Source organism: Tauraco erythrolophus, chromosome 7, assembly GCF_009769465.1.
Source record: "Tauraco erythrolophus isolate bTauEry1 chromosome 7, bTauEry1.pri, whole genome shotgun sequence".
In the NCBI taxonomy this organism is placed as follows: Eukaryota; Metazoa; Chordata; class Aves; order Musophagiformes; family Musophagidae; genus Tauraco; species Tauraco erythrolophus.
In genome coordinates this window covers 39,812,308-39,837,206 of record NC_141471.1, presented here as the reverse complement: position 1 = coordinate 39,837,206, position 24,899 = coordinate 39,812,308, and the positions used below count along the sequence as shown (strand labels likewise).

The 24,899-nt window shown below is 40.0% G+C and overlaps 1 protein-coding gene across 2 annotated transcripts; it reads right to left on the bottom strand.

Moving 5' to 3' along the window:
* Window positions 1-4,832: 4,832 nt before the first annotated feature.
* On the bottom strand, window positions 4,833-24,825 carry OXNAD1 (oxidoreductase NAD binding domain containing 1). 2 transcript variants are annotated; one of them, XM_086614969.1, is made up of 8 exons: window positions 24,795-24,825; window positions 19,997-20,159; window positions 19,655-19,718; window positions 15,399-15,505; window positions 12,284-12,425; window positions 8,798-9,040; window positions 5,882-5,990; window positions 4,833-5,212 (listed from the first exon to the last, which is right to left on the bottom strand). In XM_086614969.1, the coding sequence occupies exons 2-8, from the start codon at window positions 20,128-20,130 to the stop codon at window positions 5,058-5,060; spliced, it is 954 nt and encodes a 317-aa protein (XP_086471095.1). In that variant the 5' UTR covers window positions 20,131-20,159; window positions 24,795-24,825; the 3' UTR covers window positions 4,833-5,057. The 2 variants fall into 2 exon arrangements, with proteins under 2 accessions (XP_086471095.1, XP_086471094.1); XM_086614968.1 differs by lacking the exon at window positions 24,795-24,825 and adding an exon at window positions 22,812-23,036.
* Window positions 24,826-24,899: the final 74 nt, after the last annotated feature.

The following is a 24,899-nucleotide window of genomic DNA, read 5'->3' as shown; positions in this document are numbered from 1 at the left end:
TACCTAGTGCTGGAGAACTGCTGCTGGGTTTTCCATCACCAGTCTGACAGAACATGTAAGGGTCTGTGAGGAAGTTGAACTTGTTTAAGTGCAAGCTTCATTTAGAGCTTTGTTCCTGTACATGCTGGAGAGGCTTCGGGTTGGGCAGATTCGAAGGGAAGATGCGTGTTTTTCAGTTTAAAAAGGGCAAACGGTTTGGGTTTTACAGTCACACAGTCAGTTCCCGCTTGTGACTCTGCGTTACTCCCAGTTAGTTCAGCTGACTGGAGTTGTGCACGTGCTTTCCCCGCGCCCCTGTCTCCAGTAAACTGAGAGCTGACATCACCTGTAGACGCGTGGCACAGACGCGATGAGGGCTGGGGACGGACGGCTGGGTGCAGAGCCGGGCTCCACAGCTGCTGTCTGCGTTTCATCTCAGCTGCCTTTGCCGTTTTGGGCTTGGAAAAGCAAGACCACCAGAGTGGCCAAGGAAGTGAAGGAAAGCAGTTGTCACCTTATTTGAAGCCTGAATGGAGAAGAGCAAGGGCCAGGTCAGAGCTTAACTCCTCTGTCTGAAAACCTGACCAACATGGGGAAATATGCCGACAGTGGAGAGACTACATGGGAGAAGCTGAACTGGGAGTTTGGCTGCAGAGGTACGGCCTCCATCTTCAACTGACGGGGAGAGGGCAGGACTCCATACTCGTGACAGGAGGAGGAGTTACGCATGCTGGTGTTTAGAGCACGTGGTCATCTGAACAAGACGACAGCCGTTACGTGGGATGAGTTCAAAGGAGAAAATCCAGCTCTGACAAGTAAGGCAATGCCGAAGGCTGAAGGGAGATGGCGAAGAGGAGTGGCTGAATTAAAATGAAGGATGGAAAAGTGTTTTGTGTTGAAACAAACAGCGGGGGATGGGGATAGAGGGATGGAACAAAGATGGGTAGGAAGTCCAAAACGTTGAAGCATTATAATGAAATATGTAGAGTTGAGGAGAGGTGACATGCACAGACGATTGGACTGGCACTTTGTCTTGCATAATTCTTTGATTATTTGATCTGTGCACTTGAAAACCAGTATTAATTGAAATAGCTCAAAGTAGCTTTAACGTGTGCATGGAAATGAAGCCAAGTACGAAACAAGATACTTTTTTTGTTTTTCCCTAATTTGGCTCCTCAATCAGCCTGTTTCTGAGGAGAGCAGAGGAAGGGCTCTGTGTTTGGATACCCTGCTTTTTCTTTGTAGTTGCCGTGACTCTGTGCATTTGCCTCAGGGAGCCAATTACGGGGCAGAAATAAAGCACAATCAGCTTTTCATGCAGGAATTTCATCCTCCAGAACTGAAGAATATAAGAAGAGGAGCAGATACTAATTTCTTGCTGATAAATGCTTATCAAAAGTATGAGGAATGCTGGCTAACAATACCAGCGCGCCTATGAATGAAGAGTTGTAGGTGCAATTCCTGTGTCTCCAAGGCTGTTAGTGGAGATGTGCTTCTGGTTTTCAAAGGCCATCTTTGGAAAAGCCGTCATTGGCAGAAAGGTGCCTGTGGTGCTGGATGTGGCGGTTGACTCTAATCAGCACCTCACCTCTACTCTGAAGGGGGGAAAAAGGCTTTTCAATTTAAGTGCTTTCCGTTATTCACTCTAAAAGCACCCTACTTACTAAAATGATGTAATGATAACTGAATAGCCACTCTTTTTTTTCCAGTTAATTAATGCAAATCCTATAGGAATACTTCACATTCATTGTACCAGATGAACACACAGCAAACTGGTAAAATAAACATCACAGAAAGAAGAAAAAGACTCAGTCTAATAGGGCTGTAACACCGGGTAACTCACGAACCGTCTTACAAAGTTAAATACAGATGTATAGGTGGACACATACGTCACTCCTCTATGTTTTGGAAAGGAAAAAAAAAAAACTATCAGTCTACTTTTTCCTCCTTAAGTCACGCCTCAGCTGATGACACAAATGTAAGAGGAATAAACATTTTGCAGATTAAATGTTACGACTGGACAATGTGATGAGAATGGTTATCCAACGCAGGAGCTGCTGAACAGCAGCGGTTGCCCTCTGTTCCCGCCAGTGTCGGCTGATACCACGTTTATTTAATATTTGTAGAGCGTATGTTTATATAGGTTATTTTCCTGGGTTCTTTTCCTCATCAATTATGGTGGATCCAGAGCCAGTAATAGACTTTAAGGTGAAACTGATGTCTCACTACAAGACCACTAAACTCTAGAAAGACAAGACTTCCAAAAGATTCTTAAGCATCAATGGAAAAGGCTACAGAGGAACAGGATGTCAAAAGCTTTCCTGGCTTCTTAGCTCAGAAATGGCATTTTTTACTGTTACCATGGAATGAAGGTGTTCTGTGCCGGTCAGCAGGATAACTATTCAAGGTAAGAAAGAACTTGTCATTAATGCTAACTGAGGTTACTGGTATTGGAGAGCAGGGATGAATTTTTTTTTTCCCCTTGATCTTTTGGCACAGAGAGTGCACGTGTGTGTGTGCGTGTGTGTTTAATGCTACTCTTCGAGCGGGTGAGCCCATACAATTAGAGAGACGTGGCCGTGCCCCATAGGGCTCAATCTGAGTATAACAGGGAATGACAGAAAGAGGTTAGAGGGAAAGAGGAGGATCACAGAAGCAAAGGATCTTGAAATGCCTTTTGTTAAATGGATGTTTTGGTGCAAGTCTGAGGAGTGGTTTGTGAAAGAGATGTCGTTTGGGCCAAAGAAAGCATGTGCATTAAGGAAAAAAAAGGGTAAACTAGTTTATACTCCGCTTAACGATTTAGAAGTCCTACAGAAAATAACATGTAAAGGCTTCTCAGAGTCTTTTTATCATTACACAGTTAAAACAGGCAGGAGCCTAGTGCATGGTTTTTATTTTGGGGCCCTAGTGCTTCCCGAAAGCATTTTATTGCATGTTTCTAGGAAAACAACCCTGCTTCCTTCAAGCATCAAGCTCTGACATGTCAGTTGCGATCTTGGTGAAGACAAACTCACCTCGGTTTTATGTTTTGTGACAAGCACACTGTCCTATTTACATTCTAGAATGAACAAACAAGGAACCATTCCTTGAAATAGGGGTACTCAGAAAGAATCTTTCCCCTCGTTTGAGTAGGAGGGAATTTGATGAGACATCTCCTCTGGGTCTACAGTGACTGCTGAGGAGGCGCGTTCCCTCAGCTTGCGTGTAGGTAGTACCACGTGGTACAGAAGCACAAGTCGAAGTGGATGAGGCTGCAGGCACCAGAAGATGACAACTTACGGGCGAACCTTCATGGTACTGTCCCCGAAAGGCAACTCGTTAAGGTCTACCATTCAGAGTTCATCTCTTCCTAATTCAAAATACAGCCTCTTTCCTTAGGTTCTGTTTGTTCTGAGCCGCAGTAAGTATGGACTTTTCTCTTTGAAGCTCAGTTTGCTGAAAGCTCCAGGATTATTTCAGTTGTTCAATCAACTTTTGCAACAACTACAGTAGTAGTATTGTGCTGCACTCAAAGCAAGGGCTTGGCCTTTCCTGCTTAGGCTGGCTCCCTGCTTTTTGAGGACGAGGTGAATGTGGATGTGGCAGCAGGTATCCTACAAGCTGTAAAACTTACCAGAGACGCCGATAAAAAGAGGTTAAGAGATGAGACTCAGCATCCTGAAGCCCAACAGATTTCTTGGGAGAGACTACAGCTGGGCTAGAGGCTTTTTTATCCAAGCACTGGGATGCAATCCTTGAAAAACGGAAGTGTTGCACACCTGCAACTACTGTTGCAGGCTGGAAACAAGGTGATGGGATCAGTATCTTTGCACCCTCTATTTAAGGCAGAGCAGAGGGATGCTGGTGGCAAGAAAGTCGCTGCATTATCTGACTATTGTCTGAAACACGAAACTTGAGGAAAAGAGCCACTAACAAAGAGGCAGCCTTATCTATTTAACATTTTTAATAATTCAATAATTTAGTATTTTTAATAACTTAAACGTTCCTTATTGACGTCCTCAAATGTACAATGGGCATCTCTTCCACTTAAGGACTTGAACTGTCTATACAGATAAATAAGTAACTCATTATGGTTATGAGTTTTCTCAGCATTCTATGATGAGTTTTTCTACAAGCTGGGGTAAGAAGCTTCATTCAAGAAGGGCTTACGTATCAGCCATTACACCTAGAGGTACACTCATACCTGAAAACATCAAACTTTCCAGAGACTCTTTTCCAAACAGAGCTGGTATGTCCTTGGAGCCTTCTGGAACTCTGCACTGCCGCAGGACTGCAGAGATTTCCTGTCTTGGCTGTTGCTGGCCATTGCTGCTTTTGAGGACGTGGCACCTCGAGCACAAGCTGGATGGGCTGTCTTGGCATCAGCAAGGGCTATGGGTTCCCATGAATTAACTCTGTAGAGCTCTGCCAGAGACTAACAGCTTTTTTAACACATCAGTATTTTTAACTCAGGTCTGAGTATGATTATGAAAAAATGTCTTTTACTGTCAACACAGTTGACTTAAATAAACCACATAAAAGGTGGGGTTTTTTTCATTTAACAAGAAGTGGCAAGAGAAAGAAGTCACAAGACAACAACTCTATTTCTACAGAGTTAATATTCATTCATTACCTGGAACTGGGAAAGGCAGTGTGTAGTGTTGACTCATTAGTGCAACAATTTGGAGCAGATTCAGAAGTTGTGGCCTGAATTGTTATTTATTATAAACTGACCTGGCACTGCTGTACAACTAGTTCTCTACAACTACTCAATGTGGCACTGAAAGTCATCTAAAAGCTGACTTAACGAGTGCATAAAGTGAAAACATGCTGCTACCCATAAGAAGTAAGCAAACCGTCAAAAAAACCAGAATAGTTAATGTCTTTAATATAAAATATTTTTTTTTTCTGCCAAAGTAGCAGCAGTACTGTATTACAGGTGTATTATAGTTAACTTAAAGGAAACAATCATGATTGAGGAAATCTTCATGTATGAAGTAAAATCTTCCAAATAATTCATAGTCCATTTTCTGTACATTTCAGCTTATCAAACTACACTGGAAACAAAAAATAAATTTTCTGTTCAGCAGCTGTCACTACCACCACTTCTCAAAGAAAACACAGTTTCTAGGAGCACCAATGTTAGAGAGTAGTTTGGATATAGATTCTATCATTGGAGGTGGACCGCAGATGTACCATAAAGTATCCTTAGACGCATGTTTTTCTAGATCCTTTTGAGATATTCTTCCCTCTGAGAAAGAAAAAAGTAGGAAATGAGAACACAAACATTAATCATGAAGTAATTTCAGAAAGAATGACTGGTTAGAGTTATTTCAAGCACTCATTTCTTAAAAATGCCAGGCCTGTTTAAGGATAATAGGTATCAAGATTTGAGGCTTCCAAAATCATTTGTTCTTCTGGGGATTTAGATCAGTACTTCCAGTTGGAATGCATGGGCTATTAGTCACCGAAGAGGAACATGGCTTACATACAACTAAAAATCCCACATTCAGATGAAAAAAATAAGTATCTCCAACACAAATATAACAGAGATGGAAACATGATGAAGGATCTCTTATAAGCAGTCAGCTTATCCTTCATCAATCCCGCCTTAAGCAAAGTAAATACTTTGCTTAATAGTTTCTGGAATAAAGTTTGCAGTGGGAAATACCAGTATAAAGTTCAGAATTAACAGAGGAGGTTTACCAGAAATGAAAACAAAAACTGCAAAGGGAAAACTCTTCTCCAAAGAGTACAGTGAAATTATTTGGGTTTAACTCACATCTCATTTTGAACCTTGAAGTGTAAAAATACTAAATTAGGCATGTAACCATGCACTAGAATGAATTATATTAAATTTTATCCTCTAGAATGTAATCAGACTTTCGGTATCATCTCTGTATGTTGCCGTTATATTTACCTGTAACATGTGGCTGCAGTTCTTTACAGATCTGTGAACTCTGTCGAGTAACGTGGAAACGACATGTGATCTTTCCAGGAAATGCATTCATCAAACCAAGAATATTTTTCTGTAATGTTAAGCACGCTTGCTTATACCACAGGCCATTAAATCAAAGCAGATGTATGCACCCAGTCCCACAACACCAGTGATTATTACTGAGTACCAAGACTGGCATTTCAGCACGGAGAACTCGATGGGCTTGATTTCAAAGGGCTGACCTGCACAAGTACACAGAATTTCCATACCTGGAATGTGAATACACTACCAGCTATGTTGTTGGATCTTTTCTCCTTTTTTACAATAGGTTGCAACTGGTAAGATCTGGACCTAAGAACCAGCTATGTCCTTTCCTGTTTTCTCTCTCATATAAATTCTCATTATTTCCTCCTTCCACTTCCATATGGATTTTCCATTTATGTATTTACCGTTTGTCAGGAACTTCTTGAGTCTTGTCAGCTTTATCAGGTAAGATTACTAGACCCTTTACTCTCTCATGTTCTCCAAGTAAAACCAGCTACAGTATAACACTAATGCTATTTTTATCAGAGTAGAAACTCTGTAATTTTCAGTTCCCTAAGTCATAACTGTGATAGTGACCTCAGCAGCTTCATTTAAAATCACAGTAAAAAAAAATAAATCTGTCAGTCAGATGCTGTAGTTAGTTCTGAAACCAAGATTAATTTACTGTCTAGAGTCAGCACTATTTGGAATTTTCACTGCTGGAACAGACACTGGAAATTCTTTCTTAAAATACTCTGAAATAAAAGTAATTTGTACTCTGTGAATAGGTAAATCAGTTCATTTTTAAATGTGTTTGCTTACTAACTAGTTACTACACTGAACAGTCTGCAAACACCCCCCTCCAATCAGACAGATTCTACTCAATAGACAAACCTGTTTCTGATTCCCTAAAAAGACATGGAATGAAGAGCCACACTGATAGACACGGCTGTACAGTGTTCCACTAGTACCTCTAATACTGGCCTGTTTTCACTGTTCTGGATGTGACTCTAAACTTCCGTCCCCTTCATATGGAACCACATACAATTTGATAGCACTTTCGAAACTGATCATGTCCTGTTGAGTTGAAGTCCTAGGACCAAGCCAGAAATCCTGCCTCCCAAGGTGTGATTTAACCTGCTTAAATAATCCTACGGTCATTCACAGCGCTTACTTGTAACCGGTCACGCTGCAATTCAGCGACACCGGACAGAAAGTGGCAGGTATCACACGTGTGGCATGAACCGCCCAAAGCACTATTTTCCAGTGCCCCAGGGCCGGAGGCAGGCTCTCTCTGACTGAGGAAGGAGGATTTCGGCAGCTCAGCAGGCTCTTTGCAGCCTTGCAAGCTACTGTACAAAATGAAGCAGACAGCTGAGCGATGCGGACCTAAGGGAAAAGACCTATCCCCAATGTCCCAGCCACAATAAGGAAATGAGGGTCACATTCAGGCCTCGTGAAATCAGGAAATCCCAGCTAACTGGCATCTTGGAGTAGCAAAGTCAGTATGCTATCATTTGTAATTCTAACACTATATGCTTCTACCATTTTAAATAATAAGCTTTTCAAAAGCAGCGCATCTGCCTGTGAAATGAGAGCACATCCAAGACAATTATTAACCCAGTTGCATCAGGCTGAGGGGGACAAAAGGCAACGCTATAAACAGCTGCTTCTTCAGGGACCAGGTCCTCCAAAACGTTAGCGACAACCAAGCGGTTTCTCGTGAAGATTTGTACAGATGTATCTCACAACACCACAAAGACTCTAGTAATCCCACTTCCTCAATCCTCTGCACAGACGTAAAGAATTTTCATACACGTGTTCTGGATTTGAGGGACATGTGAAGAATGAAGGGAAAGATACATTTAAGCACTGCAATATATCATTGTGTTCTCTTCTGTCCCAGAAGCTCTAATGCAAAAGCTCTGCTGTCTTAACACTGCTGAAGTGGAACTCGGGAAACGCTAGCTCCTGCACTGGAACAAAACGTGCACACTTAGAACAGACTGGGAGATGAGTAGTTGGCCAAACAGAAGAGTAGATAGGTTCCAGTTTATTTTCTGCTTCTAGCAACAAGCAAATGACTTTTCAAAGAAAGCAAACATATTGTAGAACAGAAGAAAAGCTAGTGATGGATTCCAACACAATTTCTGGAATCATTGTAAATTTTCACCTTTATCTTACAAGTAAAAGCTTTCAATACTTCAAAGAAACCTAAATCATTAGGGATGCTTCTTGACAGAAGCTGTGCTAATTCGACCCTAAAATGTTATCAGTGACTCTTAAAGGCTGAGTGTGACAACTGATCTTTAACCACTAAGTAAATGTTGATGAAGTATTATTGCAAGCAATTTTACAAGAAATGCTTATAAATCCTTCCTTCATACACTAGTACCCAATAATAACCAATGCATTACCCATAAAACTCCCCTATTATTTCAGAAAGTATTTCCTTTGGATATAATTGCTCTTGCCAGTCTTTAAATTCAATATAATCTCTTCTGAGATGATGTGGTTATAGTTATTATAGCATATAGCATTATGCATGTATTAGTCTGCATTTACACATATATATTATAGTATATATAATCTTTCATATACTATGATGCTGATATGAGATTATAGTAAAACACAGACATTCAGGGTTAACTGATTTATCAGTGAAGCCAATGAGACCAGGTATGTCCAATGACATCCTTAATTTGAACGCTAGCATAATTAAAAAAACACTCGTGGGATTTCAGGCAGGAAGTGACTTTTGTCTCTTTGTACAGTGTCTTACACAGAGGGGCTCTCTGTAATTTGGCAACAGAATGACACACACACTAACAGATTAATATCTGAGATCAATTTTTAAAAAAACTTTTTATTTACCTTAAATAAGAGTTCGCTTGTATTTTTTGCACTGTAGTACAGCTTCACTGTTCCCATTTTGTATTCATTTCCTTTACCTTCTTGGTATCCATGAAGATCTGCTATATGCAGCAGTATAGAAAACAATGGGTTAATTCCAACACCCCCTGCTATCAGCACTAGGTTTACCGGAGAGTCACCAGGCTGAGGATCAAAGAAGAAATCACCTCCCACTCGCAGAGCCACTTCTGAGTCAAGAGTACACTAGGATGGAAAAGAAGATATTTAATTTCAAAACTAAAAGCAAAAGTTGAAATATTATTTTTGCACCACAGTCACAAGACTTGCTGGGCTGTGATTTTTTATTTTTATTGACCAGTAAGGGAAATCTAAGTACTTCAAAATAAATGCAGAGTTTCCAGCTATCTGAAGTACTCTGTTTCAGTGTCTCTAGGGATCAAATTCTATGTTCAGAGGTTTCAGTGTTCTGCTAAGGCAGGATGGTGACTTTCCTTACCACCCCCATAAGAGCTGAAAGACAAATGATTCATGCAGGAGTGTTTCAACAGCAGTATGTGGTTGTGAAAACCCGAGGTTAACATGTGAGATGATCCTTTTACCCAAACCCAGTCTCATGTCAAAAAGGCCTTGCTATGACGTCACAGAAGGAAATCAGAATGAGTTGCATTAGACGTAGGTTTTTCCATCCTCCTTCCTTAAAAATAAAAAACCACCCAGAAGCGAAGCAAGTACCCACAAGAATATTTCTTGCAGAACCACTTCTGCATTTGCAACTTCTGAGTTATAGAAGAAGAAAATTCGGGGGAAAACCTTTCCTCTTCCTCTTCACTTGTATGTAACGAATTATTTCTTAAGAAAAATTTGCCAAAGCATGGGTTTTTTTGATACACAGAGAACTAAAACTACAACAAATAAAACATCTGGGTCAGCATCTTCTTGGTAAACGAGCACTGCATCCCTGTACGAGAGTGAAAGCACAGTACAGAGAAGTCAGGCAAGTTCTGCCACATCACTGCAAGCTAACAGGACAAACAGGAGCAATTCTATGGTTCTAAAAAGCAGAACTCAGATCATATATAGAGTTTAAAAAATACCATAAAGAGGAAAGGGAAACCAAGGAAGGTGGGAAAGGAGAGGGGAAAAAAAAACTACAAGAACTGTTGAAAAATTAGCAGTTAATCACTTACAGAATACAAGCACTTCCTTAAAAAAATCTTTTTGGTATCAGGAAACAGTAATTGAAACAAAAGCATTTCCATTAACAACAACTGTAAAGTAAGCAAAGCTCTGAACAGGTAACATTCCCACCGAGAGGAAGGAGGAGGCCCTTTGACACAGGCACTGCACAGGGCACAGAGGTTCCTGAAGTAGTGAGCACAACCAACAGCAAAAGATTCCTTGCCTTAATTATTGCATAAAGTATTATCTCTCAACTATAGTGTAAGACAATCAGCATTTATTATCTGAAACTAATTTCCCTCTCCCTTTTCAATGTACACCACCAGGCCTTCCCACCAGGTTTTACTGTTTTAGAGAATGTCCTGGTTTCAGCTGGGACAGAGTTAGCGGCCTAACCCACGACAGAGAAGCATGAATCCAGTCCAGATCCACGTGGCAGAAGGACACAGAATGCAGTAGCCTTTGTGAAAATAAGCATTTTTGGGGAGAAACAATCTCATTCTTGTCTAATCTGCCTCCTTAACCAGCTATAGCTCATCAAGATGGGACACAGGACACAGGAAGACTCTCTTAACCAGCAGTCTCCCGCGTATTTCAGTGCTTTAGCAGTAAGTCAGCACTCAAGAAAAAACAATAAATTCTGGAGTAATTCTGTGAGGAAGTGTTGTCCTTTAGCCTAGTTTGTAAATACAGCATTGAAACGGCTTAGGTAGAGAAATGAAGGAATCATTACATGTGCATTTTTCTAAACAAAAGGCTGTATTTTCCTAAAGCTATAAAGTACTCTGTGCTAAAATTTATGATTTTATATACAGTAGTATTAAAAAAAAACTCTGAAAAAAACAGAGTAAATGAGTATTAACTTTTACCCTGAGATACCAACTTCCTTTAGAAGTAACTTTTAAACAATTAAGTACCAGAGCTTTTTCAACATATATACAACCTTTTCAAATTCTAGGTTGCTAGTTTTTTTCTTCTTCTTTCCTAAGGAAAAACATGGATTTTTGTTTAGCTAGAAGAGTCCATATATACACCCTGGAGGTTTCTCCACAGAATCGAGTTTGACCTAGCTTACCCTCTAACTAAAGATTTTTCTATAAATTCAACCAGAAAACTGCAACAGCAAACTGATTTACAACATCAAAAATCCTAAAAGAGCCTCCAGAGACCAGAAATTATGAAGTTAGGCTTTTATATTCTCTGAAGAGCAATACCAAAAACCAGACAGTCCTCTGAGGTATTATGGGGTCTGCTGGCACACACACTACAATTTCTACATAACACCTCAAAAATGTTGTTTTGTTTATCTCCCAGTGGAGATAACTTGATATGACACACCAGTTATAATACTGTGGATGGTCACATGCTAACTACTAGATTAATACCATTTTGCATATTCTTAATTCCAGTAAATTTGCATCAATCTTCATGGTAACTCTGTTGGCCACTGAATAAAACTGCAATATTTGTAAACCTAGAAGAATCTAGGTAAACCTTGCAGCCACATTTAAGAAATACAAATGCCAGACAGAGAATAGTAAACAGGACAGATCACCGGGGGTTGTGAAAAGAACAAAAGTTGATAGGACAGATCATCTATGAAATGTGATCAGCAGCAGGATCAGGACTCTTCTGACTACAACTCGATGGGGTAAAAGACTGAACAAAACAGTGCAAGAGGCCAAAGTGTCAGACTTTACTTTTAATAGAGCAAAAATCAAGTCTTGCGTTATGTCATTACAAAACCACTGCATAATTAAAAGAATACTGTAGAAATTCTGAACTATTCTGTTTTATCATTTCAGAAAAACCGATCTAAATATCTCCCTTTGCTCCTCCTTAATCATCTGTATTTATATTTATCTGACAATGATTCTCAGTTGGCATTTGTAGAAGCAGCCAGGAATGATGGCAAGTTATCAGATACAACTTTGTAACGTGTAACACAGCCTGTTCTCAGGGGCACAGGTCAGAATAGAGGTTTTTCAAGATTTTTCAGTTCAAAAATTCCAAAGGAGTGAGAGCCTTTATACACAACTAACTACAATATCACTGCAAGTCCACCAAGCACAAGTGGAGTCAAAAGATCACAATAACCTTATTACCACATAAATACCCCAATTTCAGTTCCTTTCTGAACAAAAGGGTTTAAGATTTATGGTGTATTAAAAATGGTTGAACAAGTGAACAGTTTTGCCATCAATAGCAAAAAGTGGTCTGAAATCACACACACCACCCACTCCACTCCCCCAAAAAAGAAGGAAATAAAAAAGCCAAATCTCACAATCAGCAGTTAATCTCAATCACCTTGGTGTGAATCCAGTGGGCAGGAGGATGATCAGTATGCTTTACTGCCAGCTCTAACTCTCCTTCTCGTTTCAACAGGCCGGGGCTTGAACATACTGAGAATCCCCCAACTACAGACACTCCAGGAATAAAGAAATCAACCCTAAAAATAGACCAGAAATAAAAGCTTAAATAAAAGCCAACAACCCCAAACATGGAAAACAATAACCAAAATAAAATGGCTGCCTTTGTTTCAATTATCCTTCCTTTACAAAGACATCTTAATTTCCATAACATAACTTTTCCAAAAAAGGACTTAATCTTGAGCAATGCCATTTCCTTGGAATTATTTTTATCTAGAAACTTGTCATCACCTTTGTTTAACTAGCAGGTTTTTAAACGTTCTGCTTTTAGCATTAGATGCCACAAACAGACTAGAATTCTAAATGTTTAAATCAATTATTTGCGTATTAAAACAAAACCACAATATGGTCTGACAGAGTGGCTTAAATCTCTTTTCCTTCCCTTTGATGGGCTCTTCAATTTTCAAACACAAGAAGATTGGGAAACTAATTTTAGGGAAATGACTTTTGATTAAATACTGAATTCTTAGGAAGATGAAATATCTAAAGCAAAACCACAGTCTGTAAAAATTTTCTCATGTGAAAAATCAGTTACTAGAAGCAGAATTGCTTTACCTGCCAAACTGCAGTGCCCTCTGATGGCAGATACCTTTTTCTAGTTGAGAGAAAATTGGACTGGAATAAATTAACACTTTTTTTTTTTTTTAAAGTTAAAGTAAACCACGCATGAGTTCCTACAGATTAGAAACTAACATATGGCGAAGCTTTTGCAACATCAGCAATTAGAGAGTATGGAAGGCAAGCCATTACTACACATGAGCTATAATTCATTTTAATAAAAGTAAGGCTTTGATACTCCAAATAGCATCAGAAAAAGTTAGAAGTTGGTTTATGATCTAACATTTAAACTCCTCTGTGTTGCATAAATCTTTAAATACTTTGATTTTCTACAGTACATAATAAAATCCCTGAATTTCAGAAAAAAAAAATAATGTTTAAAACTAATTGTGCTGCTCCACTTAGGAAAAAAACACACTGGTAAGCAATGCCAGGTACTAGAAAATCATTATTCAATTCAAGGCTGAGTTAGGCCAGCTCAGTATTAGTTAAACGAGAACGCAACAAGGAATAGAGACTGGCTTCCACTGCACAGATATTTTCTTTAAGCAGCAAGGCTGTATTCTTCACGGAGATCAAAAATTCTTGAGGGAGGAGAGAAGCACTTTGAATAGTTCACTACTTTTTTAAAAAAAAAAATTTGCCTCCTTACTCCTTGCAAAGCTTCACTCTTCAATGAAAAATATCCTCCCTTTCTCTTGAAGAATGCACAAAGTGCGATAAATATACTACTACAGTGATACAATTTTTAACTTTATGCTAATAAACTTGATGACGAATAAAGGTATCATCTGACTGCAAATGAAAGGTCAGCAACTAGAAAGAGTTGAGAAGGCTTATTTCACTGTCCTCAGCTTCTGCAGCCTCACTGACCACGGAGCTCAGCCCTGGCAGTAGGGATCTAAAAGACTAGAAAGGACGACTCTTGTATTGCAGCATTTTTTTTTTAGGAAAGAACACCTCAAGATGCTACTAAAGCTCTTTACCACCCTCTGGTGGAAAACAATCTTACTACTTACATTAACCAAAACAAAAAAAAAAAAGAGAAATAACATTTGTGCTGTAACGTAACAACTTACATTCAAGTCAAAATGTTCTGCTTGACATGTAAGGGAAACATTATTCATATCTAGTGGGGAGGAAACATACATACAAAACCAAACATTGCTGTAAAACCTATATCAAATGTAGTTTTTACTCTTCTGAAGTACTAATGTAGGCATATATATGTTTCTTTCTATGTTAGTATTTCTTCTCAAGTATGTAATTATGAGAGATTTCGGTGCATAGTATACTATATTATAGTGGACTAGCCTCTATTTCTGATGGCTTGTCTCATCTTAGCTGTGTATAGGAAGGATAAGAGGACTCCTGAAGAAACGCCTTCCGTGACAGATTAAGCAAAAAGACTAGTTGTAAGGAAAAAACAAAACCAAAACCAACCACAAACCTCTATAAACCCACAACAAGGAGAGGCGCAAAAAGATATAATCCAGATATCTTATGTGTTTTTTTTTATTTCCCTCCTTCTAAAGGCTACCTAAGCCAAATCATTAGGAAAAGAAAAACCGTTAGCAATTGCTGGAGGAAGAGATCAGAAACATTAAAACCATACAGTTGCTTCTTCGAAGTATTTATAACATGCATATACCTCCATGCATGTTTTAGGAAATCAAAACAGGTAACAGCAATAAGGCTCTTCAAGTCACATAAAGAGCAATAACTGCCAGCATGCTTGCAAACCTGTTCACTTTGCTTCTGAAAAACTTGGTAATTAGAACACTTTCAAAAAATATATACATTTTAGTGACAATCTTTGGCTGTAACATCTTCCTATGACAAATTCTAACAAGTTAGGATTTTTAATCAGGAAATTGTGGCCTGGTGTTTTGTACTGCTCATCACAAAATGCAACTACAGTTTATAGCTACAAGTGTAGAAAAGTTGTTGTATCACTTACAATAGCATTAGAATACTTTCAAGGAAGAAGAAAATGAAAAAAGAGTAATTATAATTAAAGCTTTCATTTTTTAGGATGATAATTGCTAAAACATTTTTGGAGGGTAAATGCACTTTCCAAGTACTGGCAAGCAAGAATTTAATATGAGTCACTGCACATGTGCAAGAACTGCAGCAAATTACTCCACAAACAAATTATTGCAATCAACATCTTGTGTTCTGGTTCTAAATTTAAAAGCCAGCATATTAACACTACATGAGTAACATATGCTGTTAATACCCTAGCAGCTATACTTTGATTCCAGCAAAAGCACTTTCAGATGGCCTAAGCCAATAAAAAGTTTAAGAACATTTAAATGACCATTGCCAAAAGCAACTACTTATAGTTCTAAATTAATTTCTAAGAGAAAAAAAAAGTGATTGAGTGGGAGCATTTTTAACTTAACAAGGAAGGAAGTCAAGCATGAAAATCTTACCACTGTCCTGCTTTGAAAGTAAAACCTCTATTTGCGACAGCCAAACGAAGTCTTTTGACTGTCTCTGATTCATTGGTGATTCCACATACTTTTGCTTGTGAAATTACCTAACAAAAGGAAAATAAGCCATTGCATTAAGTAGATATCATTTGCAGCAAAAGTACTTGAGAATGTGTGTATGAGAGATCTATCACTTTGCCTGTTATCTGCAGCATTTCATTACCTAAAGCACCAATAATCTTTCACTGGGGCAGAGAAACAAAAATTGATTGACTTCCATAGTCACTGAATGGAGAAATGGTTTTCTACTTGCAGTTCACCAAGTCTGTCACTTTTGTCAGGGTTATTCTAAGACTATATAGAAACTTATTTTATTTGAGTTGAACAGAGCATAACGATAAAGAGAAGAAATTGCTTTTTACCACTTTTCAGATTCTTTTGACGTCTATAGAGTGCAAACACTCCTGTATCTTGCCAGCACCAAGTAAAAAGATCTCTGATACAAAGACTGACAAAGGAAACTTTTAAAAGATCAGCTGCTACTGAAGTCCCAGGAAGAATTCTGGATCTAGTTCTATTTAAGTAATTAAATGAATTACTGAAAGATTATGCACCAATGCATAACACATTAATGCAAGAAAACCACTAAGCCTTGTGTTACTGCGTTTATGCACATATCCATTTGACCACGATTGTGATCTCCGAACACAGGGAAACTGCATTCATTGCTAGTTATCGGAAGAGATTTTGTTTGGCAACCAGATGGGAAGGGATGTAAGAGCCATAGTTGATATCGCTTTTAAAGAGATTAAAAAAAAATAAGAAAAATAATGCTCGTCTAAATGAAAAGCAGACTTTGCAACAGGACCATTGGGGAAGAGCTCCCCACTTAAACTCTTTGATGCCTATCAGTACAAGATGGATTCTCATCCCCTCCCCTCCCTGCACTTCCTCTTCAGGTACTTTTGAGTTATAATTATTAACCTTTTTTCTCTACAAAGAAAGTAATGCCCTAAATATTTTCTACACAGGCAAATATACAGATTTTATTCGATTAAAAACGCTGATGTCATTACCACACTAGGAAATACTAATAGTACCACCACAACTGTACCATTTCTACCATTTCTCATTTGTGTAAGATCAAACAGACAAAACAAAACAAAACAAAACTTTAAGCAACTATGCTCTAATTTAAAACATATGGCAGAAAATTAATTTAAAGCATGAGCTTTAATAAGGCCAAGTGCAGAGTCCTTCACTTGGAGTATAAAAACCCCAAGCATCACTATAGGCTCGGGGAAGAGTGGCTGGAGAGCTGCCTGGCGGAGAAGGACCTGGGGGTTTGGTTGACTACCGGCTTGGTATGAGCCAGCAGTGTGCCCAGGTGGCCAAAAAGGCCAATGGGATACTGGCGTGTATCAAGAATAGTGTGACCAGCAGGAGCAGGGAAGTGATCCTGCCCCTGTACTCGGCACTGGTGAGGCTGCACCTGGAATATTGTGTCCAGTTTTGGGCCCCTCGCTGTAAGAGAGATATTGAGCTCCTGGAGCGAGTCCAAAGAAGGGCAACTAAACTCGTCAAGGGGCTGGAAAATAAAACTTATGGGGGGGAGCGGCTGAGGGAGTTGGGGCTGTTTAGCCTGGAGAAGAGGAGGCTGAGGGGAGACCTGATTACGGCCTACAAATACTTGAGAAAAGATGGTGGGGAGGTGGGGGAAGGGCTCTTTACATTAGTGATGGGTGATAGAACAAGAGGAAATGGGTATAAGCTTAGTCAGGGGAGATTCAGGTTGGATGTTAGGAAGTATTTCTTCTCTGAAAGGGTTGTCAGCCACTGGAATAAGCTGCCCAGGGAGGTGGTTGAGTCCCCATCCCTGGATGTGCTTAAGAATAGGGTGGATGATCTACTTGAGGATATGGTTTAAAGGGGATTAGGGATGGTTGGACTCGATGATCTCTAAGGTCTTTTCCAACCTAGAAATCTATGAATCTATTCATAAAGCAACATTTGGACACGTCCACTGTCCCATTAAACAGCAGGACATTTGCCAATCTAAAATAAAGTAGCATACGTTTCTTTTCCACTTTAGCAGACTATATTAAATGGTGAATGCAATCACTCTAAGTTAACAAGAGAAATGTCAGATACATGGCTTAAATGGTTGTTCTGATGGAGAAACCTTAAGTGCAGGAAACGGACATTAAGTTCAGATCTTCCTCATTCCCTTCTTCACTCTTCAGTACACTCCTTAATTTTTCTTTGGCTGATACATCTGACAGAGCACTGGAAATTTAATTCTTAATCTGTATAACGTTATTTCAAACATTGAATTTGAGTCAGGGTGATCAAAGACATACAAACAGGTTGTTTTTGGACCATCACAAGAGCATCCAGCTGACCCAGATCAAGGCTGCAGTCACAGGGAGGAAGACACACGGCTCCAGACTTTGCCGCTCTATTTCAAGAAAGCGTCAGGCACTTTTTCTTGCCCTGGTCCTTCACTTGCTGCCCTTCAACAGGCGGTATTGAGTAGCACGCACACTAACGCAACACAGACCTATGATTCTTTCATCTTTTCACAGGGCTGAAACAGCCAAATAAGGCAATACAGACTGAGGGAAGCCAACTGCTGATTATAAGGAATTTAAAACCAAGCAAAGGGTTTAAAATAAACTGATTTTAAAGTGGTCAGAAATAAATCAACAGAGAATAAATCAAGCATTAAAAAAAGAAACAGCATAAACCTCTGATATGCAAAGAATTTGTGGTAGCAGAACTGAGCTTCCTCAGACCTTACACAGTTCCCTATACCACCTCAGAGTTTCCAACACCTCGTAAGGATTCATTTTCCATGTATTTTCCAGCTTCTCAGCGTTTATGTTCAGCAGAAAAAGTAAGCAAGTCAAGCAATCAGAAATATCCAAGGTAAAAAAAACATGGTCCCAAAACTCAAAAGCGCAATCATTTTTTTCATGTCAGAAGCAAACCAGAACGTGCCACTTGTTCTGTCCATGTGCTGAGTTAGTTTGGCATAAATAGGATCTGAGCAGCTGGATGTCCACAAGCAATGCTGGTCTGTACTCCGGTAAGAGCTGACATGAGGTGTAGCTGAGGCGCAGCTCTGAGACACACGGTTCCAAAGCTGCCTCACACCCCGACAGCTCTGCACTTGCCTCATCCACCTACAGCCTATGTCACAAGTGCTGGATCTTCAGTTTTGGGGGTTGCCTATACATCCCCTCCTTTCACCCAGCTTCCTTTCAAGAAGAATTCATTTGTCCTGTGACTCATAGTCAGAAAAAACCTGGCAGAGAAGGACTTAATTACGTACGCACGTGCACATTAACATCCTGTGTTTGAGAACATAGTTTGTCCTGCTGCGCGACGCACGCAGGACTGGCCTGCCACGAACGGCTACTCAAGACAGAGAAGCTAACTATACAATGAAGAAAAATTGGGCACTGTTTCCCTGCTCCTGGGAATTAAAGATGGGATTTTTCAAACAAAAAAAGTGCCCTACTTCTCCTGAAAAGTCTAAGAAAAATGCAGAATTGTTTCACCAGTGAAACGTGTTTGAGAACTGAAGTCGTATTCTCCCAGTATTTCAAATTTCCAAAGTTCTACTTCAGCCAATTACAGAAAGGAAATACCTGTATGAAGTACGAGAGAATGTTCACCTCTGAACATAACGAAAAAGAGTATTTACTGCACAAACCAAATTCAGAATAAGCATTTCCATATTTTGATGGAGAACAATGCTTTATCTTCCTTGTACTTACGAATTTTTTAAGAGATACAAACTAAGATCCTTTTTACCACTATCATCTCTCCCTTCAAAATGTCTACACTTTTTATCTTACCTCCTTTGTTATAAAAGGTAATTTTCCACATTTTTTTAATCTCAAATTTGAACCAGAACTGTAGAAATCCATAAAAATCTGAGAAGCTTGTGTAGAGGTGATGGGTATCGGTGTGATTTCATTACTTACCATAACCCACAGTGGACCAGGATTCTATTAAATTTCTTGTCCAACATAAAGTAAACAGCATCACATGTCGCCAACAATTTTTATATCCCATTGACCACAAAATACACTTATTTTACAACAGTATTAAATATGGAAAATGAGGAGAAAAAGAAGTAAAACTGACTCCAGTAGAAGACAAAACGAAACCTAAGAATCAAATACAATTATCCAATTTCTTCATACCAAAAAAAGATTTACTTACATCCTAAAGAACAGAACACTAACCTCATGGCGAAAATTATTTGCTGTCCTCTCTAGATGATCCATTTTCCTTTTTGATTTTATTGTGCTGTAACAAAAAAGCAAACAAAGATAATTGTCATTTTCACAGCTGTGCTACTGTCCCTTACTGATAGGAATTTCTATTAACATAACAATTTACCAGTATAATCCAGACTACAGATGACATAAATCTAAGTAAGAATTAAACACAAATACATAATTGGGAGTTAAATAAGTATTTATAGGTCTGTAATAATTTGTCAGCTTCATTTTGACAGTGTTACCATGACATTTAAAATAAAAAAAAAAAGAAAAAAGGAAAGTTTTTGTATGTGGGTAACCTACCCGTTCACAGTGCAATAACAAAAAGCAGAGTGCCTCAACACCACCGATGCTGAATGAGTGGGAAAAGTTCTGCTAGCACTTCTCAGTAAGCGAGGAACAGTAAAACCCACATAAATAGTAGCATGAGCCATCATGATTAGGCTGTCTTCAGAATCACCAGCTCCTGAAAAATCCATATAAATATTTGTTAAACAAAATACCCACTGTTTGACATAGCTTGTTTTCACCCTTTGTTTCCATAAAATCAGAAAGACCAAAGCTCAGCTGGAGCTAAAACTAGCAATAGACATATAGGATGCCAATAAGGAATTTTAGAAGCATGAAAATATCATAAAGAAGTGAAAACCTGCAGCCTTTGATTGAAGGGGAAGACAACCTGGTCACAGATGATATGGAAAAGGCTGAAGTACTCAGCTTTTTCTATGCCTCAGTCTTCACAGGCAAAGTCCGCACCCAGACCTTTGTTTGTACCAGGAGCATTCGGGAAGGAGAGGCCTAAGAAGGAGTGGGCCAGCAACTGCTCAGAGAAGCTGGATGTATTCAAGTGCACAGAGCCAGATGGGATACACTCAAAGTTGCTAAAGAGACACAGCTGACATGCTTGTGAGGCAACTGTCTATTAGCTATCAAAAACAGTTATCAGAGAAAGTCTCCAATGAACTGGGAAAAAAAGCATGGTCATTTTTAAGAGAGGCAAGAAGCAGTACCTATGTCCACTCAGTCTGCAAAAATGCTCAGAGCTTGTCCCCTTACCTGTGTGAAAGCTAAGAAAGTAATCAGGGAGATTCAACACAGATTTACCAAGGACAAATTATGTTTGAAAAATCTGAACATCTACTGTGATTAAATATGTGGTCACATAGCTAAGGGAACAGCAGTGGATACAATATACTTTGACTTTCCTGTGGCTTTTGGCATCATCTCCCATAGCATACACATTAGGAAGCTGAGGCCAGATGGACTGTTGGTGTGGCTGGGCAGACACACCTGAAGGCTTGATGGCTTCAAGTTGCTTCAGTTGCTGGCTAGTCACAGTAAGAGTACCCTGGGGTTGATATTGGGGCTGATATAGTTCAATAAATTTACCAATAATCAGCATGATGAGGCAGAATGTACCATCAGCAAACTTGTGGATGATACTAAATTAGAGGGATGGCTGACAGGCTGAATGGTAGAGCTTCACTTCAAAGGGACACTGAGAAACTGCAGGACTGAAAAGCAGAAACCTCATGAACTTAAGGAAGTACAAAGGTCTACACCTGGGACTCGCTTAATCCAGTGCTAGCAACGTTCCTGCTCCAAGCAGGAGCTTTGACTAGATGACCCTCAGAAGTGCTTTTCAGCCAACATATCCATGACTCTAAATGTTCAAACAATTTCTATGTTTCAAAGAAGATCAGACAAACACTGAATACACAGTCCTTTTCTACTGGTAAAGAAAGTGTTCTGGTTGGAAAATTTTATAAACATTGTTTTCAGGTTCATTTAAAAACACGTAAATCCCTCAAACTTCCATATATCCTCCATAATACTTACATCTCTAAACAGTTAAGCAAGTAGAAGACACTTACATGCACTACAGTGGAAACACAGTTTCAAAATAAGTCAGAAATACCCTTCACTTGCTAAGTGTAGGAACAGGTTCATGGTAAGCCAAGAGGGAGACCTCCTCCAGTGGAGGGCCACAAAGCATCTCTCCTGTGAAGACAGGCTGAAAGAGTTAGGGCTGTTCAGCCTGGAGAAGAGAAGGCTCTGGGGAGACCTTCTAGCAGCCTTCCAGTACTTAAAAGGGGCCTACAAGAAAGCTGGAGAGGAACATTTTACAAGGGTGTGTGGTGATAGGACAAGGGGCAATGGCTTTAAACTGAAAGAGGGGAGATTTTTATTGGATCCAAGGAAGAAATTCTTCACTCTGAGGGTGGCGAAGCACTGGAACAGGTTGCCCAGAGAAGCTGTGGATGCCCCATCGCTGGAAGTGTTCAAGGCCAGGTTGGATGGGGCTTTCAGCAACCTGATCTAGTGGAAGGTGTCCTGCCCATGGCAGGTGACTTGGAACTAGATGAGCATAAAATCCCTTCCAACTCAAACCATTCTATGAGGATTCTATATTTCTCTTGCTTGTAAATCTGCCTTTGTTTTCCCTAAAATGGATTAGCACAGTTCTCTATCATATTATCACATATCAAATTATCATATTATTTCTACGATGCAGTCCATTGCTACCTTAAAGCATTCTTAATCTTTTACTTCCATTTAAATTTCTTTTCTTGCGTTCTTTTAAAGCATGTAATTTATTTTCAAAGTGCTTTTGTTTTTCATTTTGAATCCTTTGAAATGGAAACGATCCAGCTTGTTTAACTAATCAGGACTATACTCTCTAGGCTTTCACTAACAGCTGCATTGGCTGGTCACTTAGTAATTTGTCCTGTTTGTCGTCTTGTACAAATGGGAGTCAGAGATTTCATAAATTAGGCTGCTCAGAAATGGAATACGTTTACTGTAACTACTCAAAACGCCCACTTTCAAGCTTAAGAAATACTTTGTGCCGCTTTTAACTGTCCATAATTTTTAATAACTTTTCAGCATTTAATTCCACAGCAACCTGCAACTTTTCAAAGCGGAATTATTTTAAACTCTTCTACCACCAGTGAGCAAAATTAACATTTTCTTGTCATAGCATATACAGAATACTATATTTAAACAAAATACCTTAGCACTTTCTACATGCAAATGTGGAGAAGCTATCAATAACAAAAGTATTAACATTCTTGAATTATTTTAGCAAGACAAAGTACACATCTAATGAGGAACTCACATTCCATCAGCATGTCCAGTCTGTAAACCCTGAGTTTGATTCATTGAGTTACTCAAATTCACGAGATCATTTTATGATCTGGAGTCTCTTAGATAGCAGATCTTGGTTATACCCATCTAAGCATTCAATTGCATTCAACTGCTTTTTGATTCATGTTTTTAAGCTTTTCACTCTACCACATTAACTAATTCAAAGTAAAAATGAAGGAAGTGTGAAAGAGGACATTCTTACGTAAGCTGTTTATGCCAATAGCTGTGACTAATTAAATCACCACAACATCACAATGAACCACATGAAGTTCAATGCTTTGCTTCAGAGGCCAAAGACTGAGAATGAAGATTTAATTACTCTTTTTTCATTTTTTTTTTTTTAAATCACCTCACATCCTTCAAAACCCTTTCCATAATTAATTGCTACTAAACACAGCGACATCTGCTGGTAAAATAAGTGGCCTAACCTTAAAATCCGATACAAATATTCTGGATTGTGTATTTTATGTATTCACTTTAACTCTGCTGCTAAGGTTGGCAATCACTGAAAGCCATCCTCCTTCTCATTTTCACTGCTACCACTTTAGGAAGCAAGTGTGTTCTGTTCTACATATGGAAATGTAAAACACCAACCCATCAACCAATTCACTATCAACACGTAACACTGTAAACAAAATAAGTGTCAGCCTTATTTTATTGTAGCACCTATAAATTTGAAGTCAGGGCTGAAAGATCCTATTGATACAGACTATTTTAAGACTGAGACTCTACCCTAAATTAAAAATAACTCTTGAACAGTAGTTCAAGCTACTCATTGCATTTACACTATCATCAATCACTTTCCAACCCTGAAAATCATAATAAAAATAAATTGTAATCTTTACTCTGTAACTAATAAATTCCAAAATCTCTTTTAATGAGTCCTGGTTCTCCTCCACCATATACAAGTGTGAGTCATGCCTTTACAAAACGCAAACAGCCTCTCCTCCATCTGTCCTCTTTTGAACTTTCTTGGCTCATGCAGCTCCTTGGCAATTTCCTGCTCTCCAAGATCTTGTCTGGTGGTATGCTCTGCCTTTTTTTTTACTTCTCTTCTTACCCAACATAGATATATACCTTACAGATATAGCCACTCCAAATCCCTTTATTCCTTTGCTCTGCAGAGAGAAATGAGTGCATCTTTTGTTATGTGACTCCATCCTCTCCTCACCTAAAATTAAATCCAAGCAATTCATTCATTCTCCTTACCCTCTGACCCACTGACCCTGGTTTAATATTGCTTGAGATCTACAACTGCATTTCTTCTTTTCCTCAATCCTACATCAGTATCTCAAGAGAGTTACTTTTAGTTAACCTGTGCCACACTGAAGAGCAAATTACTACCCAAGTTAATGCAAGAGAGTGCTGAGGGGGACGCAGGAATATTTAAGCGAGCAGGGCAGGAAATCTTTCACCAAAAGCAAGTGCATAGATGCCTATGATACCTCTTTAGATGAACTGTCCCTCCCGCAGAAGCCATTACCGATAAAAGCCTTCCCGCCTGACCTAGCACTAAGGAGCGCGGGCGGAGGCGGGTTTCTGGGGGAAGGACGGGAGACGCCGCGCTTGACTGACGCGGGGCAGCACTAAGGAGGCGGCGGCGGCATCCGCCGCCCGCCCGCCTCGGCCCGGGAGGCGGGGAAGGACACGGTCGCGGCAGTGCTCTGCGGCCCGCCTCAGCCATCAGGGATCACCGCTCCGCGCCCGTCAGGCGGGCAGGAAGGAGGTCCGGGACGGGTCCTGGGCCCGAGCACCGCTTCCAACCGACGGGGGGGGGGGGGGGGAGGGAGGGGAGAGAGGGGGGGAGAGAGGAGGAGGAGGGGGAGGGTGGGGCGGCTCCCGCTGCTGAGGAGGGGGGAAATGGGGGAGACCCCCGCGGCCCCGTCTCACATCGCCTCGCGCTTCCTCCCCGCGCCGCGCGCAGCCCGCCCCCCGCCCGCAACAGCGCCCCTACCCGGAACCGCATCACGTGACGAGATGCGCCCCGGCCGCGCCCCCGTCCCGTCACGCAACGGGGCGCGCGCGCGGCTGAGGCGCGTGCGCCGCTCCGCCCCTTCCG

Coding starts and splice junctions, on each gene's coding strand:
- OXNAD1 (XM_086614969.1), bottom strand. CDS start 20,130: ATGATGGCTCATGCTACTATTTATGTGGGTTTTACTGTTCCTCGCTTA. Junction 19,719..19,996: donor TGTTATTGCACTGTGAACGG/GTAGGTTACCCA, acceptor TTTTTGTTACAG/CACAATAAAATCAAAAAGGA. Junction 12,426..15,398: donor ACTTTCAAAGCAGGACAGTG/GTAAGATTTTCA, acceptor GTCTATTTTTAG/GGTTGATTTCTTTATTCCTG.